The sequence below is a fragment of the Haemaphysalis longicornis genome, unplaced genomic scaffold (assembly GCF_048455015.1).
Source record: "Haemaphysalis longicornis isolate Haplotype H1 unplaced genomic scaffold, Haemaphysalis longicornis Haplotype H1 scaffold_4, whole genome shotgun sequence".
Lineage (NCBI taxonomy): Eukaryota > Metazoa > Arthropoda > Arachnida > Ixodida > Ixodidae > Haemaphysalis > Haemaphysalis longicornis.
In genome coordinates, this window is record NW_027526361.1 from 98890882 (window position 1) to 98907906 (window position 17025).

General features: G+C 52.1%; 1 protein-coding gene across 4 annotated transcripts in view; it reads left to right on the plus strand.

The window, feature by feature from the left end:
- LOC144179148 (dual specificity tyrosine-phosphorylation-regulated kinase 1A-like) overlaps positions 1-17025 on the plus strand; it is a 106327-nt gene that overhangs the window by 51014 nt on the left and 38288 nt on the right. For 2 of the 4 annotated variants that reach the window (XM_077707389.1, XM_077707390.1), the window contains exon 1: positions 213-624. The exons of 1 other annotated variant lie outside the window; for it this stretch is intronic. In XM_077707389.1, coding sequence (XP_077563515.1) covers positions 492-624 — 133 coding nt within the window. In that variant the 5' untranslated portion in view covers positions 213-491. Of the gene's footprint in view, positions 1-212; positions 625-17025 lie in introns of those variants that run through there. One more of the 4 variants, XM_077707391.1, reaches the window with a different exon arrangement.

Below are 17025 nucleotides of genomic sequence, written 5' to 3' on the forward strand. Positions count from 1 at the left end.
GTTGTTGCGGCATTTCCTCGGCCGCCGACTTTCCTCGGCACGCGGCGGCCAGACGCTTGCCGACGCTGGCCGCGCCAGCCGCAGTCGTCGGCTGGGTCGCCGTCTGCCTCGGCGCGATTGGCCGGCCCGGCGGGGCTGGGGCCAATGGGGCGCCGCTATCGCAGACGACGCCAGGGGCCGCCGCTGTTGCTGTGCGCGCCTGTGGCTGCGTTGGAGAGCGGGGCGAGGGAGGGAGACGCGCGAGGGGCGCCCTGGTCGCGAGTGGCGGCGGCGAAACTTTGTGTTGGTTTCCTGCGAAAGGACAGCGCTGGCGGCGGTGGATTGAGGCGTCCGCGATGGGGATGGTTCCGTGAAACGAGCGTCGCGGGCTGTGGATTACCGCTGCTGGTGGCGGCGATCGAGCGCCGTGCTGTGTGGTTGTGTGCCGGCGGTGTGGTGCTGTGCTGTGTCGGGGGGCCCCCCGCGCTGAATGGTGCCCCCCCGTTGTCTCCATGGTGGTGGCCCGCAGTGACGGCGCAGCGGCAGCGGGGATGGACACTCCGGACGACCCCGTCCTGCTCGCCAAGCAGTCCGACTGGAACAAGGCCAGCCAGCTCTTCCACCTGGACAGCATCCGCGTCAAGCGTGAGTACCCTGGCCGGCCAGATTGTTCGGACGCCGCCGCCGCCGCCGGCTTGCTTTTCCTCCTGGCCCCCCCCCTCCCTCTCCCCATCCTCCCCGTGTCTACGTCCTCTGTTTGCATGGCAGCACGGGCGTCGTCGTCGCCGCCGCCAGCTTGCGAGCACCGCCGAGCGCGGGCGCCACCGCCGCGTGCGTTGGCCGCCGCGCGACGTCGGCCATGGCTGGCGGCGGCCGCGCTCCGCTCCTGCCGCCGCTGGCTGTTACGCGATCGCCGTCGCCCAGATGCTGCTGGCTGCTCGGGGTGCACGTCTGTCGTGTTCAACGACCCGCGCCCGAGGCGAACCCGCCGGATGCCCCCCTAGAGCTAAGAAGCCGCCGGAAAGGGCTCAGCTGTCCGCCCTGGCGTCTTGTCGCGCACCTCTCCGGCGCGTAGCGTGTTCCCGTACCTGGCGGGGGGACGCGTGCGGGCGTGACGAGTGCGGAACGGCGGTCTCGGCTCCGGGCGTGCCTTTCTCTCCGACGATCCCCCTGTAGCGGCGCTCGTGCCGCTGTTGCGTAGTGGACGCTGCCCCGGTCGGCGGCGCCCCGTGGTTGTGCAACCGCCAGATAAGGGGCCCGTTCGCAACAATGTCGCGGCGGCGTGCGTGGGCGGGGGTTGCTACCGGGCGGCGGCTCCCCATTTTACGAGCGGGCCGGCCTCGGGGCCGAGCGCGCCGGCGGCCCTTATCGGCGCCGCCGCCGAGACGGCCTTGGCCGGGGAGCGAAAGGGCGAAGCAGCTGAGCAGTCCCCGCCCTTCCCCTCGCTGCTGCTGTTGCTGCGGGCGGCGGCCCGTGCTTGTCGCCTTCTTAGAGGCGCCTCCCGGATAAACGGACATTTTTGTTGAAACCTCGCTACCCCTACTACCGTTGCAGGCAGACGCGTGAGGTACGGTGATGTGCTACGCGCCCGAGCTACGCTTCGGCTTAAGGGGCGCGCCGTTGTGGGAGAGCTTGCGGAGTAATTTAGGCCATTTTGAGATCGCAAGCGTGCGCCGCAATCTCAGCGTCTCTTTGTGAATTCTTTGCCTCCATAAACGAGAGAGAGAGAGAGAAAACACTTTAATGAGCTTGGAAGTGAGAGTGGAACCCTAGTCCTGGAGGAAATCGATGTGTTGCCCTGGCCGTCTTCGCCCGCGTCCGAAAAGGCCGCCGCAGCCGGGAATCGGACCCGCGACCTTGGGCAGCACGAAGCCTCCGGTGCGAGCGTGTAATAAATAGCGAGCACGTGTCGCGGGGACTCCCCGATTTAGGTTGCGTTCAGCGCGGCCTAGAGTTCGACAACCTTTGCGAGGCCAGCGTGACCTCTGTCGCGCCTCATCCGTTTCCCTCTCTACCACTTCCCTTTTCCTATCGACTCGTATTCGTAACAGGAATTTCACGCGGCAGGGGCTATCCCTTCGCCTCAGCCGTCGTGTTTCGGCGCCCAACGTTGTTGCCAAGCCCGTGCTTGCGGGCCGCTATTCGTTCTCGCTTTTTAATTGAACATTGGGTGAGTGTTCACCCAATTGAACATTGGGTGAACAGTGGGTTAAGCGGAGTAACCTTAGTTTTCCTTACACATTGAGTTGTTGGTCACCTCAACGAGGCCACTCATTTCAAGCTCACGCTGGATGTATGCGATTAGTGTTAGCCATGCCGGCCCACGTGGGGTGCGCAGCTGAGTTGAGAGGTAGACGGCAGGTCATATTCATTGGACATGCTATGCTGTCCATTGGAATATCCGGATTATACACACCAATGTAAGGCGGATCGGAAACATTGGAGAAGAGGACGCGATGGTGGCGGGAGTGTGCGTGCTTCCTCGATGAAGTTGGATATAAGACGGTCGGGTGTCTCGTCTGGAGAATGTGTCTTGGATAAGACGAGGGATGTCCGGAGACGAGCCGAACGGACGAACGTGTTTACTCGCTCGCTCCCAAAAGTTCCATCATGCCCAGAAATAAGTAGGACTTAGTAATTTTGATTGGTGGAAGTGTTGAAGAGATGAGCCGAAGGTTGGTGTGGATGCGCTTCCGACCCAGAATGTGGGAATGTGCGAAATTTAGGGCTGGTAGGCCAGTCATCGAAAGGATCGGAGTTATTGTCAGGACATTGAATAGCACGAGTGATGGCGGTAACGGAACTCGATGTCGGTTACCGTCAGTGAGCCCGTTAGTTGCTGTTGTCTCGGTGGTAATACTGTAGAACCTAGTTATAATGGAGTTGTGTCGGAGCAGCAAATTAGTTTATAACATATATTCGTTGTAACAGCATCGGTAAAAATCGGCAATCTGGCTAGCGTGGAAATCTTAAACACGAAAACACTATATGCTAGGTTTCTTGAACCCGCTATGAACGAAATAATCGTTCCTCGTCTTTTCGGAACATATCAAACTTAACGGACCAGAACACAACACAGTGTGTTGTGATAAACAGGCCTGCGCTCCTATTTATTTGTAGTAGGATGTGAACTTCCGTCAGTCGCCTTTTCGCAGCAGTGAGCAGGATCAAGTTTTCCACATAGTCTTCACACGAAAGCGCCTTTTCCACTTCCGCATTTTTTGACGTCGGGAGCTTTTCGAAGTAGTCTGTCAGCCTTCCTCAAATATTTCTTCGTTATAGCCGGTATGGTGCGCTGCTCACGCAGTTCCGGTTTTGTTATAAACAGAAAAAGTGTCACTGGAATAAAGCGTGGCCAGCCAAAGTTTGTTTAGTTCGCCATATCAGTGTTCGTTGTAGCGAGTTTCAGCTGTAGTATCGAGGTGTCTGTTAAGTACGACAAGGCTGCCGAAACGACAATGGATGCTAACGTCAACATGATACATGGTTTGGTCGCGGGGTGCCTTGTCTGCGTGTTTTGGAAAGGCAACACGTTCAGGGTCACGGGTTGGTTTAATCATGTGACTGGGAAGGGGGGCTATCCGGGTGTTCTCCCTGGTGGCCGATAAAGGATCCGAGGTTATAGGCGTAGTGTAGCCTAAGGTCAAGGATTTAGTGGCCTTCGCAGGCCGTGACGAAGGCGTTGAACCTGCTGCTTGCTGCAAATTTCATTCCTTCCTCATACCGCCTCTTCACGTGCAGCAGCGGCTGCCGCCAATGGCGACTTTGGGCCAAGGTGCTTGAAGTCGAGCCCCGAGGGGCTCGACTTTAAGCAGCTTTCGCTCAAAGTCGCGAAGAAGCGCTCGCACGTGGCGCGCTCTTCAACGTCTTCGGGGTCACCTATCTAGGTGCATCGCAGGGCTCGGCTCAATTTTGAACTCGCCAGCGTGCAGTAGGGGTTTGTGAGGGGGAAAGGAATGCAGAAGAGAACGAAGGTGGTCCGAGCGGCTTTCCGGCGGGAAAAATCAAATTGTTCTTGCCGGCCTGCTCAAGCACGTGAATACCTCTGTGGTTAAGAAACAGGCCAGCTTGAGGAGGAAAGGCAAGAGTACGAAAAGGGGGTGGAGCCTTATTCGGTGACGTGGTACACTTTGATGGCTTTTCGGTGCAAGCCAGTTTCGTTCAGGCGTAAAACATTGAAACAGCCAGGCCTGGCGTGCTGCAGTCTCCCTGCGAGCAGGTGGAGTCGTTGGGGGTCTGCATCTCCGTCCGACTCCCCTACACACTCCCGGCACTCTCCGCTGCACCCCGTCCTGGGCAAGCGACTGCTAATTGCCGAGTGCTGTCGCTTTCTGCTTTGCGTCCCAAAACGAGAGACGGATGCGGAGGCAGGAGCGTTCTCGCCAGGCCCCCTGTTTTCTGTCCCAGATTCCGGGCCGAACCAACACCTTTTCTAGATGGTGTTGGCCGAACACTGTGGCAGCGCCTCTTTCATCTGTTGCATTCGGGCAGGCGTCCCCGAGCCGAGTTCCGTCGCCTCCGTCATGCGTGTGGTAGCGCGGTGAAGCGAGCGGCCAGCCAATGTCGCTGCCTTGAAGATGGCGACAAGAAGCCGAAGACAAACTTAGCTTGTTTACTGCATGGCGAGAGATGAGCCGAAGGAAGACAAGGGCGAGGAGGACTCGAGCAGAGTGACAGCATTGATTCACTGCTCCAACAGGAACGAACTTCTGCGCTTTGGGAAGCTCTTATTTATGCCCAAAGCGCTAACGGTCAAACAAGCGTTCCCTCTGGTTTTTGCGCAAGGCGCGACATGGTACAGACACACGCAACGCTCTTTCAAGAGTTCGTGAGGGGTCGGTAGCAGTGGCTCACGCTGAGTCCGAGAGAGGGGAGAGAGGAGGTCTCCGCAACGGTGTCCGCGTCCTTCGTAAAAGTCTCTGCAGGCCTTGTCTGCCACCACCGGAGTTTGAATCACACAGGCAGAGAGAGGCGCCCACTCGGAAGGCGCACGTAGTGGGGGCTCTACCACGAAACACAAAAGCGCTGCACGAAGCTCGCAGCATAGCGGCGCGTCCGATTCGTAGCACATCTAACACGGACCGACTCGACGAAGTTTTCGACCGGGCGGGAGCGAATCATGCTTGCAACGATATTTGACCACAGTGGAACGCTGCCACCACCTTACTAACGCAGGGGATCAAGGTTCCCGGAACTATTCCTTACAGCGGGAACTTCGCGTTGGTTTAGCAAAGCAGACCACTTTTGGAAGTCACCACGCCCACCTAGCACACGGACTGCGGGTGGCATTGATACATGGCGGCAGGGCAGACTAAATCGGCTGCTGGCAACCATAAACGCAAGAGGCTAGGACGCCAGGGTGATTATTTGCCCTCAGGGATGTCCCCTTGCTACAAAGGGGCCGCCACCATCAACTGAGCTATCGCCCCGGACGGAGTTGTGCGAGTTGACCGGATTTGCGGAACGCTGTGCCTGCTCGTGAGTTGGTTTGGCAGCCGCGGAGGCTGTGCTCCTGATTGAGGCGAATTACAAAAAGGCCCGCGGAGTGTGAAAAATTTCGACGCGCGCTCAAGGTGTCCGAGTCGGGTGTAAGGAGAAGGGAATTCGAACTATTGACGGGTGATATCTGTCGAGATGGGATGCCTATAACTGTACTAGTCTAGAGGAATGCGATGAGCAGTCCATACCCTTTCACTGCGGCGCAGTGTGAACTTTTTCTCACTCTTGTCTTGTTCTCCCGAACAAACTTGTTTTATGATGATGTAGGTCAACGTGTTACGTTAGCGGGCCGCCGTGGTAACGTCATAGTGCATGGCTTAAACCGCGGCAGTATGCGCTGCGTCCGTCGTTTGACGAGCCCCCTCCCCCTTCGCCTGAACTGACGTTGTAGTTGCGTGACAGCAAGAAGTATAACGCCAGGTTGAACGCCACTGTGACAACTGTCGTAATATTTCTAAACCGTGACGTCGTTCGACGTCTCGGTCATCTATATTATACGCCTGTATAGCTCGCAGCGCGCCTGTTTTGTCAGCAGTCCGAACATTGTAAAAAAAAAAAAGGAAAATGGTTACGAGAATTTTCAGCGTTCCCGAGGGCCCCAACCTCAGCGAGACATACCGAAGAGAAAGCAGAGAGGCGATAGTTAGACAGACGTCATACAAACGCGTGTTTGACGTAGCCAAGTGCCGTCACCTGTCAGCGGGCGACAGGGAGAGTGGGGAAAAAGAAAAAAGAATGGTTATCCCCCGCTTCTGTCGTTTTTTTTTTTTTTCCTTTTTGTTCTATTGTTACGGGCAGTGCATTGCGCTGATGCGTACTATTACGGTCAAAAAATGCACGCGAATCGCGTTTTCTCGCTGCCAGGTGCGGTAAACGCATTCTTCGCTTTTCAAAAATTAAAAATCGGGGAATAAAGTGAGCAAAACAGCATGTTGGGGTGACTGTTCGGGATCACTGCCACTATTGAGGAGCGAACATGGAAGCGATCCTCAATCTTTCTCCACGGGGGATGAACGAGATTTCTTTATAAAAAGAGACAGGTCCGGTTTGCGTCGGTTTCTGCCGGTGGATTCGTTTTCCTGGAGGTGGAAACACTTCGAACAGAAAGAATAACTTTGGTCGGCTCAACGACCCGTGGAAAGAAGAATGGTAGCGGTAACGTTTGGAGGTGGAGGAAGCGAGCGTCTTGGATTATACTCGGGTGAGAAAGACATATTTGCTCGAATTGAGAGAAAAGTAGGATTTAGATAGGCACGTAAATGACAACCAGTGGACCGTCCAAGTAACAGTAGGGCTACCGATAGACGGAGCTAAAAGTGGGGGAATGTAAGATTCGGGGAGCGCAGGATAGAAGTGTGCTCAGGCGAATGGGAGAGACCTTTGCCCTTCAGTGGCCATGCTGCTGATCGCGAAATGGTAGAGAACTGAGGTCAGTTCGAAGAGTCGTGGAAGGAAGGTTAGGCGTGACGCTTGGGAACGTAAAACAAGCGTGACAAATTAGGGAGCAAGCTCGTGCATGAGAAACCTTCGTTGAATGTGGGACGATTACGAGAAAGAAAACGCGGCGGAGAGATGGCGCCCGAAAATTGGGAGTGCGAGGAATGGACGCGGATCGCGCAAGGTAGGGGCGGTGGTTGGAAGGCCGTATTCCTAGGAGAGGCCTTCGTCCTGTTATGGACATAAGCAGGCGGTTGTTGTTGTTGATGATGATGGTGATCCATCATCGCTTCACTCGCAACGGGAAAATGAAGGGTAATGTTTGTGGGAGAGAGGGAATTCGCGCATTGCGAGCCGGTGTATCGGTTCCGATGGCTCGAGATAACGTAAGCGAAAGGAGTATGATACGGGCGCGTGACGGACATCCGAAGACCTCGTCCGCACAGCACTGCGGAAAGGAACGAAAGTCCTACGCAAACGTAATGTCGTCGCAGTAATGACGTAGTAAAGTAGTAAAGTAAGGCAAACGTGGCCGCAGTAAAACGAAATGTAATCGCGGTAATAACGGAATATCATCAAAATATTGACGCACTGTCGAGACGACACCATGCTGTACCTGGGACATCGGTCTCAGAATGTGCAGCTGCGCGGGCACTTTTCGCATTATCTGTTCGAATGATCTGCCTTCCCCTCCGTCGCCCATGTATTTATAGGCTTGCGAACAAGCTCATGACCTCCATGCAAGCATACCCGTGTTGAAAGAAACACGCTCTGAATAGTGAAAGCGAAACTGCGAACGCTCAGACATGACGATAACTTTACGAACGCCTTATGTCGTCAATCTCGACACCTATCAAAGTGAGCTTCAAACTGACGGTTAAAGCTGACTGTGAAGGGAGGGGGATAAAGTTGGAGCTTCTTAAAGTATCCCTTTTTTGCTTTTAACCACGTTGTCCCGCTTACATTGTGTATCTATTATACCTGTACGAATCTGCGAGGTGGAAAGGAAAACTGCTGTTGCATAGTCGTGCAAAATACTAAATTACCAGCACGCCAGTTTTGTTGGCTTTCAGGGTTCTATAATAGGTGAAATTGAACGTATGCATGCTAATTCAATAGCTGAAGTGACTCGCGTTGCATGAAGCCGTGAAGTTCACAGCCTTGTTTGTTTTTTTTTTTTTTTTTTTTCACATTTCGCGAATTACGATGCTTGGTGATTTCACCTCAACTCAAATTAGGCAAAGCGAAACTATCTGCTTTAAATCCAGGTAACTTTGTTGCAGTAGTTTCAATGATTCATATCGACCTTTTACTTTTGTAAAGATTTTGTTTTTCCTATTACACCGGACAGAGACTGCACAGCTGCTGCTGTCCGTCTACGAAACACGCGTGGCTCGGGAGTCGGCAAAAGTTTAAAGGGACAGACAACCGATTTTTGTCGAGTACGTGTTCTCTATCCCAAATGAAATGGCATCCCTTAAACACCTTAACGAGAAACGGTTTTGCTGATAACGCCCTAAAACTGGTTAAATCGAAATTTTTAGACCTGCGAGCCGTATGTGTCTTCTCAAAAATGCTGGCAACCATGACATACAGTAGCGCGGCAAACATACTTTTGCCTGTATACGAAATGAACAATATTTAAATTTAAAAACTTGTTCCTAGCCAAAAAAAGTTGAATCGCAGGCATTTTTTACTCCTTTGTGTGTTTTTTTTTATTTCACTAGTCTATTTTGCACGAAGGCGCCATCTGTTGGGATGGACGATAGGTAGAATCTGGCTTCACGTTGCGGAGGTCGGAAGTTCGATTCTCCCCAGGCGCGTCCTTTTGTTTTAAGCTGCCGCTGGCGTATTGGGAAACTGAAATCGAATATTTTGGCGGAAGAAAAACGCCCCTGACTCAGGTAGAATCGTCAAAGCTCCTTCACTGGGTCTGTTTACTGAACGCTGCCGTTGATTCTGGGCACGGATGCTCGGTTAGCCACACTGAGAGCAACCCAGTGACGGCGGCGTGTCTTAAAAATTTTCAAAATAATCTTTAAAACTGCATGTACAATTTAAACTTATACAAATACTTGTGTTAAAAGGTTTTCAGTAAGTGAATAAACATTTCAGCAGTTACAGTAGCTGCTAGGTTTGCAAATCATGTGACCGGGACACATATTGTGGTGTATACGAACCGCCACCCCTCCGATTTCAGAAAGTTCGCTGCCAAATTAAAATTATTTCGGCCCATTTGTTTATAAATTGCTTGTGGTTACCGGGCTATATATATAAACCGCTGGTTTTCGTATGAACAAGAGAACACATACGCGACAAAAATCGGTTGTCCGTACCTTTAAAGTCCACAGTACCGAATATTTCAGCATATATCTGCTCTTTTCATGGCATGTCAGGAATTGCTGTGTGTGGGAGAAGGGATTCTTCAGCTCGTGCGTTGTCATAGCTTGCGGCCTGCCTCGCGGGGAGGAAGTTCCTTTAAGTGGTCCACGAACTTTTGCTCGTGACTGCATACTTGCATGGGGCCCCGGTTCTCGTTCCGTATATAAATTAAGGCAGCGTGACTGCGTTAACGAGTGCTCAGACGCCGGTATGAAGAAGCAGTGGGTGTGATGGGTATGTAAATCATTCTGCTCTAAAAATGCTGCAATAAACGGTTCGGGACACGTCACTGTATAAAAACAAAAACGGAATAACTGTTCCCAATTTCGGAGCTTTTAGTGCTGTGACGTGCTAAGGACAGCGGGACGTTGTTGTATTGCCGAAATGCCAGTGTGACGTAGCGGCTATTTCTAGTCCCTTTGTTTGTGAGGCTAAATAAGTGCACGCCTTCGAGCGGGAGCTTGTTTGTTCGTCATAAGGCCGTGATCTTCCGCCCAGCTGTTTCGTGACGCGTTTGACGTCGCTGGCCGTCCTTTTCTGGCGGAGGGGTCGAAACTCGTGTACGGTGATTTCTCCGCTAAATTGCGGGAACGTATAATTGGACGGGCGTGTTGTGTCGTTACTTGATTGGCTCTACTTCACCTGATTGACTCTATGGGTGAGTGCGCTAAAATGGCTGACTGGCTATTCACGGGGTGTTCTAGCGAAATCTGGTCCAAAAAAACATTCTTCGGGGAAGTTGGTTTAAGCCGGTGGTTTGTAGCGGAATAATATATCAGCCGGGCTAATATTGTAATGTACACAGTGGGATGGATAAAATATTCGATAGAAGATTGGGACGTAACGCAAACCAGGTTGGTACCGCGGGGAATTTTGGATGAAAGGTGATTTCGTTATAACCAGGAATTCGCTGTTAGCGGTCTGCTTTGCGTCCCCGTGCAGCGTTAGGAACAACATGCAGCGCCACAGCGACAAGAGCAGGAAACCTCCCTACTCCGCGGTTCTTTCGATTTGGCGCCATTTTCAAACGATGTCTGTCTGCAGGCGATTCTGTTAAACGAAGTGTGTGAGTTTGATAGCATTTTCTGGAGGTGGCAACGGATGGTAGGCGGCATTGTTGGAGCCGCCGGTCCGCTACCTCACCGCATGCGGTGCGGGGTCGTTTACGAAGGGCGTTTTTGCGTACGTTTATCGCTGCGTCCCGTTGATGTTTGTGTTCCGGTCTTCGATTGTCTGCGCGCATCGCCAGCGGTATGCAGGCTACAAGACATTGCTAGAGCCTAACAAAAAAGCACGAGAAAAAAAAATAGACAAAAACTACTGGAGCTTCGTATAAAAATATACCAGAGAGTTTACTCACGTTGCAACCGCCTATCATCGTGGGAATCATGGGAAGAGTACAAATTTGCATGGTCTTCGTTATTGTCTTGAATTGGAGCGTTTTAGTAAGCGTGAAAACACGTAGCAAGAACGAGAAAAGTCTCTATTTTCGTAGGTTGAAAACAAAAAACATGCTGTAGCATTGAGAGAGTGAAATAAAGCGCGTTTGGTACAGTCCTAGGTGTGCTTGTTATGCGGGAGATCTACGTAAACATTTTTTTTTTGTCTGTGATTCGTCGTAATTCGGAAAGGTCGAGCCAACCATTACAAAGGACTTTGAACTTTCGCAACAGCCCACGAAAACACAAACCTAATCGTTTCGCTGTTTTTTAAACAGCGAAATAAATGGTGATAACAGACCTTGAAGGTCGTGTACGTAGAAGAAAACCTCTACAGAGTAGTCAGCCTATTCTTTCTACATGATGCGCATATGTTTAAAATAGCGGGCGAACTGCGTCGGCGGTGTTGACCGCGGTGCAAACGTTTTGTCGTGTGTGTGTAACTTGCTCTCGTAATTTGCGTTTTCGTGGGCTGTTTCGAAAGTTTAAAGTACTGTGTAACGACTGGTTTCGCCCATCAACTTCGCAGACGATAGACCTCTGTAGGAAGTCTATCGTCTGGTCTGGTTCTATCTTTGGCGCAAAAAAAGAAAAATAATCAGAAAATGGAAGAAAATTTTCCGTTTATTTTCTTTGACAGGACGTGTTTTTAATTCCTACCCGTTTAAATATGCACCTTTCTTGGTGCTCTTGCTGCAGTGTGGGTGTTTTCACAGTCACGAAAACGTTACAAGCCAAAGCTTTTACGAAGCTTCGACGATAGCGCCAGATTCCCGGCTGGTGGCAAATGCAGGAAACTCTGGTATGATAGGGGGATTGTCCGGGTCGACACGCGCCAACGTAGGCAGCATTCTATGTTTCTCCGCATTCCGTGCATATTGCCCCCTCCACAGCGCTGACTTTTTTCTTCCTCGTCTCGTTCCCTCTCCCCGCCCCCCACCTTCGTGCTGTCGATAAGTAGGCGATTTCGTCTCGCCAGACGTCAGTCACGCGGCCGGTCGTTTATGGGGCTGTAAAAACGGCCGAGGTGCCGACGGGTTCGTCCAGAAGCCCCGTGCGGCGTCGTAAAATGATTTGGCGCCTGGTCGCAGGCAGACTTGTGGGAGTGAAGGGGGCACTGCGCATCACGCAGTTCATGCACGAGGCAATCGATGCCTTGCGGCCACCCGGTTAAGAAGGCATATAAAATCTACTCTCTACATACCTGGTTGGGAATTAGAGATTAACGTTCTCGCTCTCGCCCCCTGTTCCTGTTTTTTTTTTTTCCCGCTTTTGTAAGCATATAAAATGTACCTGAGATCCCACCAAAATGAAACAAAGGAGCGCTTGCCAACTATAAATCCTAGATCAGTAGTAGCCTTGAATTAATTTGGGAAAAAATTGGGAAATGCGCGGGACATTACAGGGACCCTGCAACACTTTTTTTCAACTTTTTTAAAAATCGTAAATGCTTGCAGAAGGTAGTCACCCAACGCACCCAGTACTTAGATTAGGGGGTCCCAAAGTACCTACGCCAAAAATTACTGCTATATGCCCGTCAGATAACTTGTAAACTCGCTCAAAAGAATTTTCTCTCTTTCCCGGTCTTGACGTTCTTCGACGGCTCGAATTACGTCACTGAGGCCATGTAGCGGCTGTTGGCCGGTTTTCCTTCAGTTGCAGCAATAAACGCTTTTCGATAGCAACTTAAAAAAAAAATCCACAAAAACAAAGCAGAAATGGCGGGCGTATCTGATTGATTGATTGTAGGGATTAACGCGCCGACGCAACGCAGGCGATGAGGGGCGCCGTAGTGGAGGGCTCCGGATTAATTTTGACCACCTGGGGATCTTTAACGTGCGCCGAAATCTCGAGCACACGGGCGTTTTTGCTTTCCGCCTCCATCAGAAAAGCGGCCGCCGCGGCCGGGGATCGAACCCGCGACCTCGTGCTCAGCAGCGCAACGCCTTAGCCACTGAGGGCGGGCGTATCTGGTGCGACGAGAAAGTCACGCAGCACTGTAGCTTCCGCAGTGCTTCCAGACGCCAAAGAAAGAGTGAAAGCGCTTATCGAAAGTGTTGCAGGGTCCCTTTAAGGGTGGAGGAGGAATAAACATTTATTCAACTGTATGAGTTCCGTTGTTGGAGGCCTCCTTAGTACAGGAAGCCGTGGTCCTTGGCGGGCCCTGTCCACCAGTCGTTGCTGGTCTTGAGGGCGTGAGCTGGTCAGCTGGTCCTTCCACTGCTCCAGTGTTGGGTTTGGTAGGGGAGTGGGTTAATGATGGTCACTGTCGGCACTCCCAGACCATAAGGGTGCACATATTCATTGCCCTCTACGTATGCTGTCTACATGCACGTGCAAGTCCGCTGCTGAAGCCTCCCGCTGCTCGGGTCTGGGCGATATTATTGATCAACTTGCGGAATTCGAAACTTTGAACGCAGACACGGAGCGCCCGATCACTCGTTCGTCCGTATACTCGCGCCATCGCCGAGAGGGCGAGGCCGCTCCACTTCATTTCGGGGACCCAGAAAACAAGTGCCCGCGTTATAATTATTATAGCGGAGCGTCCGCCCGTCGGGAACAAACGGTCACGAGTTCAAGCTGCCGGGCAATCGGGGCGATGTTGCGGACTCGGGCGTTCCGGTTGTCCGTTCCGTAGATTGAGTTCGCGCGGCATCCCTCGAGAGGCGCTTCTTCGATTCGGCCAAGGTAACGGGACGACGGCAACAACGGAACCGGTCCGATCGACCATGGTGGGCTCCCGCAGGCGTCGCCGTCTCGTTCCTTGGGCGCTCTGTTGTTGTCTTTTGCTTTCTAATCTTTGCACACGAGCGAACCGTTTCTTTGCAACCGGTGTGACGGGCCACCCGGACGGATGTGTTCGCGTGATTCGGGCTGCTGTTCGCATTCCGCGCGTGGGCTAATACTGCGGCTACTGCGCGTATGTACATCCTTTTACGGGCGTCGTATAGCCGGCGAATTTTCGTTCAGAATTGAAATGGGGTTGACGAAGTGACGTCGCTTGTAAAAGCGACCTTCGCCGGAATAGATGCTTGCTTAAAGCTACAAGGCCTTTTCGCCCGATTTCGGGGGTGTGCTGGGTGCGGCGGGAGGGGGCATTTTCGTTGTGTGAAATTTTTGCGTTCGTATCGAGTTTCGTCTCATTGGGAGCAGGCGTGTGCGCGCTACACCGTTGTTTTTTCCCCGTTTTCGGAGGGTGGAATTGAAGACGGACAGCTGCTTATTTTATGCGCCATTTATGTGCTGCCCGCAACGAGACTAAAATACATAATCTACGCTGACGATGCGTGGGCTTTTATGCCGCGTTGCCCCGCGATTCCATTCGCAACAAGAGCGATACAATAAGTCAAAGCTCGGTGTGTGTATGCTGTTTGTGAGGCCGCTTCTATCCTGTCGTCCTTCACCACGCACATTCTACTGCGCACCGCGTTGATCTTTTATACTTCATTCATTAGTTCCCTTCGTTTTTATCGAGTTTTATTAAGCATAGGTGCACGCAGCACTGATATGTATACGCTTTTTCGCAGCGTAAGAAATAAAATTGCATTATCCGAGCGATCCGTTTTAGTGACGCAGTGGAGCGCGAGAGACTCCTTGATGCTGCAAAAGATTACGAGGATTCGAAGAATCCTCGTAATCTTTTGCAGCATCAACCGGGTCTCTCGGAGTCTTGCCGGGAAAGTGGCAGCAACAGTTTGAGCGAAGCATTCACGCTCTTTTTTTTAACGGGCGTAAGATTAAAGTAACAAGGCACCGCAGGGCTCACCACTGCAGCGATCGGGCGGCGAATTGGCCGCAGCGGACAGCGGCCATGCGGTTCGATCGGAAACAGCTGTTCCATTACTGTTATAGACGGCATATGCGTCCAACTCATTCCGTACATTCGTAGAATTCGTTAATTCCTTTTTGGCACCCGACCAGCATAACGACGTTCGCCCCTCACTCACCTTCGTTCCGTCTTTTTTTTTTTCCCTCCCCATTTACAACCCGCCAGAATCGCTCTTTAAAAAGCCTTGTGACGTCGCGCGGAACGCGTTCGGCGAACAGTTCAGACGTTCTCGCTAACCGGCGCAGCAAGCTCGCACGCTGCCACCGGTTGGTCGCTTTCTAGCGAACGCATTGGCGTTGGTCGTCACGTCACACTGTGGGAGCTGACGCAGTCTGAGAGCGCAGCGAGGGAGAAAATTCCTTGTTTCGAATTCCTTATCGGGGGATTTTCCATATCCCGTTGCTAAGTTGTCTCTTGGCTTGTGTGTGTGTGTTTTTTTTTTTTTTGAGGCTGTTTTTTTGCGTTAGAAAATTATTGACGTGCGAGCAGGGTTACTTAGAGTCCGCACGAAGTAAGCAAAAAAAAAAAAAAGAAGTGGGAGAGTCGGTGAACGGAGCGGTAGAACTTAGAGCAGGACGGGTGTCCACTTTGCCACCGCAGCCGTAATAAACCTTCCGCGACACCGATGAATTGCCACCGCAAGGGTAACGTGAGCGCAGAACGTTCGAGAGAATAAATAATACCACAGAGGCCGCTGAACTTTTTTCGTAAAGGTGTCTGTGTTTGGTGAGATGCGTATTTTTGGGATCGAGTTAGATAGAGTTCGATGTACGAGGGAATAAATGACAATAAATCAGGAGGAGGACGTTGCACTTTTGCCGCAAGCGTGTTTGGGGAAAAAAAAGTGACACAGGACGGGAAAGCGTTCGGCTGGTCGAGAGAGAGAGAGAGAGAGAGAGAGAGAGAGAGAGAGAGAGAGAGAGAGAGAGAGAGAGAGAGAGAGAGAGAGAGAGAGAGAGAGAGAGAGAGAGAACACTTTGCTGGTGAGTGCCCAGGTTCAGGCTGGGGGGGGGGGGGGGGGGGGTGGCCTTAGCCCAAATGGCCGAAGCGCTATTTCGGTTGCGTAGAAGAGGTTTCGTGCGTCTTGGTTCCAAAAGGTTAAAGAGATGAGTGTTCAGTTTTTTAGTCGCAAAGCTAAATATTTCATTCACGTTTTGGCGTGAATCATTTCTCACGGCGCAATTAAATGGTATTTCATGGAAGACGCTCGGCTCAGAACCAAGACGTGACGCCATGTCATCGATGTGCTGCTGGTACTCAGATGTGTAACCTTCTTTTATTGGCCTTGTGTTTTTCAGTGGTTGAAGAAAAATAAACGAGCTTCCTTAACCGAAACGGTATTTAGATGCACCGTGTGTTTAAGTTTTATATCCCGTGCAGGGGGCTTTTTGTTTTAACGTGCACGAAGTTAACGAAAACAGTCGGTAGCGCGGAAGTTTCAGGGACGTCTTTCAAAACGTCTTATCGTGTGTAGAAACCACTGGCGCGGCACAATTTGTAGCCCGCCGAAGTATTTTTCGCGCTCAACCGCCCCGGGGTTCCCCTAATTCGTAACTATATTTAAGGAGTGGATTGGTCAAAAGTACGTAATTAAAGCCTGGAGCGCGTTATCGGAGGTGGGCAGGCCCCGAACATCGATCGTCGTTCATTTGGGATGGCTGGCTGTGCGGGAACAAGTGTACGGCTGTTCGACCACGCATACCATTAGGATGCTGCGCAGACGGGGACGTGGGTTTATTGATAATATACAAGTCGTGAAAGCGGTGACAGATACGCATTCACATAATTAACGTTGCAAGTACTTCATAGGCTTTAATCTGTGTCGCTGTTTACGAATTGGATGCAAGACGGTTCAAAGAAAGAGAAGCGGCCAATTCTTTCCGGACGACCATGGTTGTTTGTTCCTTTTTATCTGGAAAGGTGTGGTGAGGGATAAGGAAGCGCTTCCACTGCAGCGAGATGGTGTGGGGAATAGCGGGCCGAATGAACGTTTAAGCTGTCGTATTCAGTTAGGAGTTGATTTGTATTGATGAATCCTTAGTGGCAGTAGTGGCTGCGGGGGATCTGTAGTTTTTTCAGAGGGCTGATGGGAAGGCGTGTCTGCAGTCCTGTCCTGTCCGTCGCCCGGCTTTGAAACAGATGTGGGGTAAAACGACGCTAAGGTGCGTCTCTCCTTACGGGCCGCTGGGAGGCAAAAAGCGGCACGACCCGGTTATGCACGCAAGGGAGATAAAGCGCGGTGCTTGTGTCGTCGCTTCCGCATTGGCCAGGTGCAACCGTGGTCGCCCCGTGGCTCCCGTCCAGGCGCCAGGTGCTGCTCCGTTGGCACGGGGAGACGAAGGTGCCCCGACCGGGCCGCCGCCGCCGCGACAGCGACAAGCGGGGCTCCCGAAAGAGCCGCGAGCGCCGAGGGGAGGGAGCCGGAGCCCCGCAGCGGAGCGCGTCGGTCGGTCGCGTGGG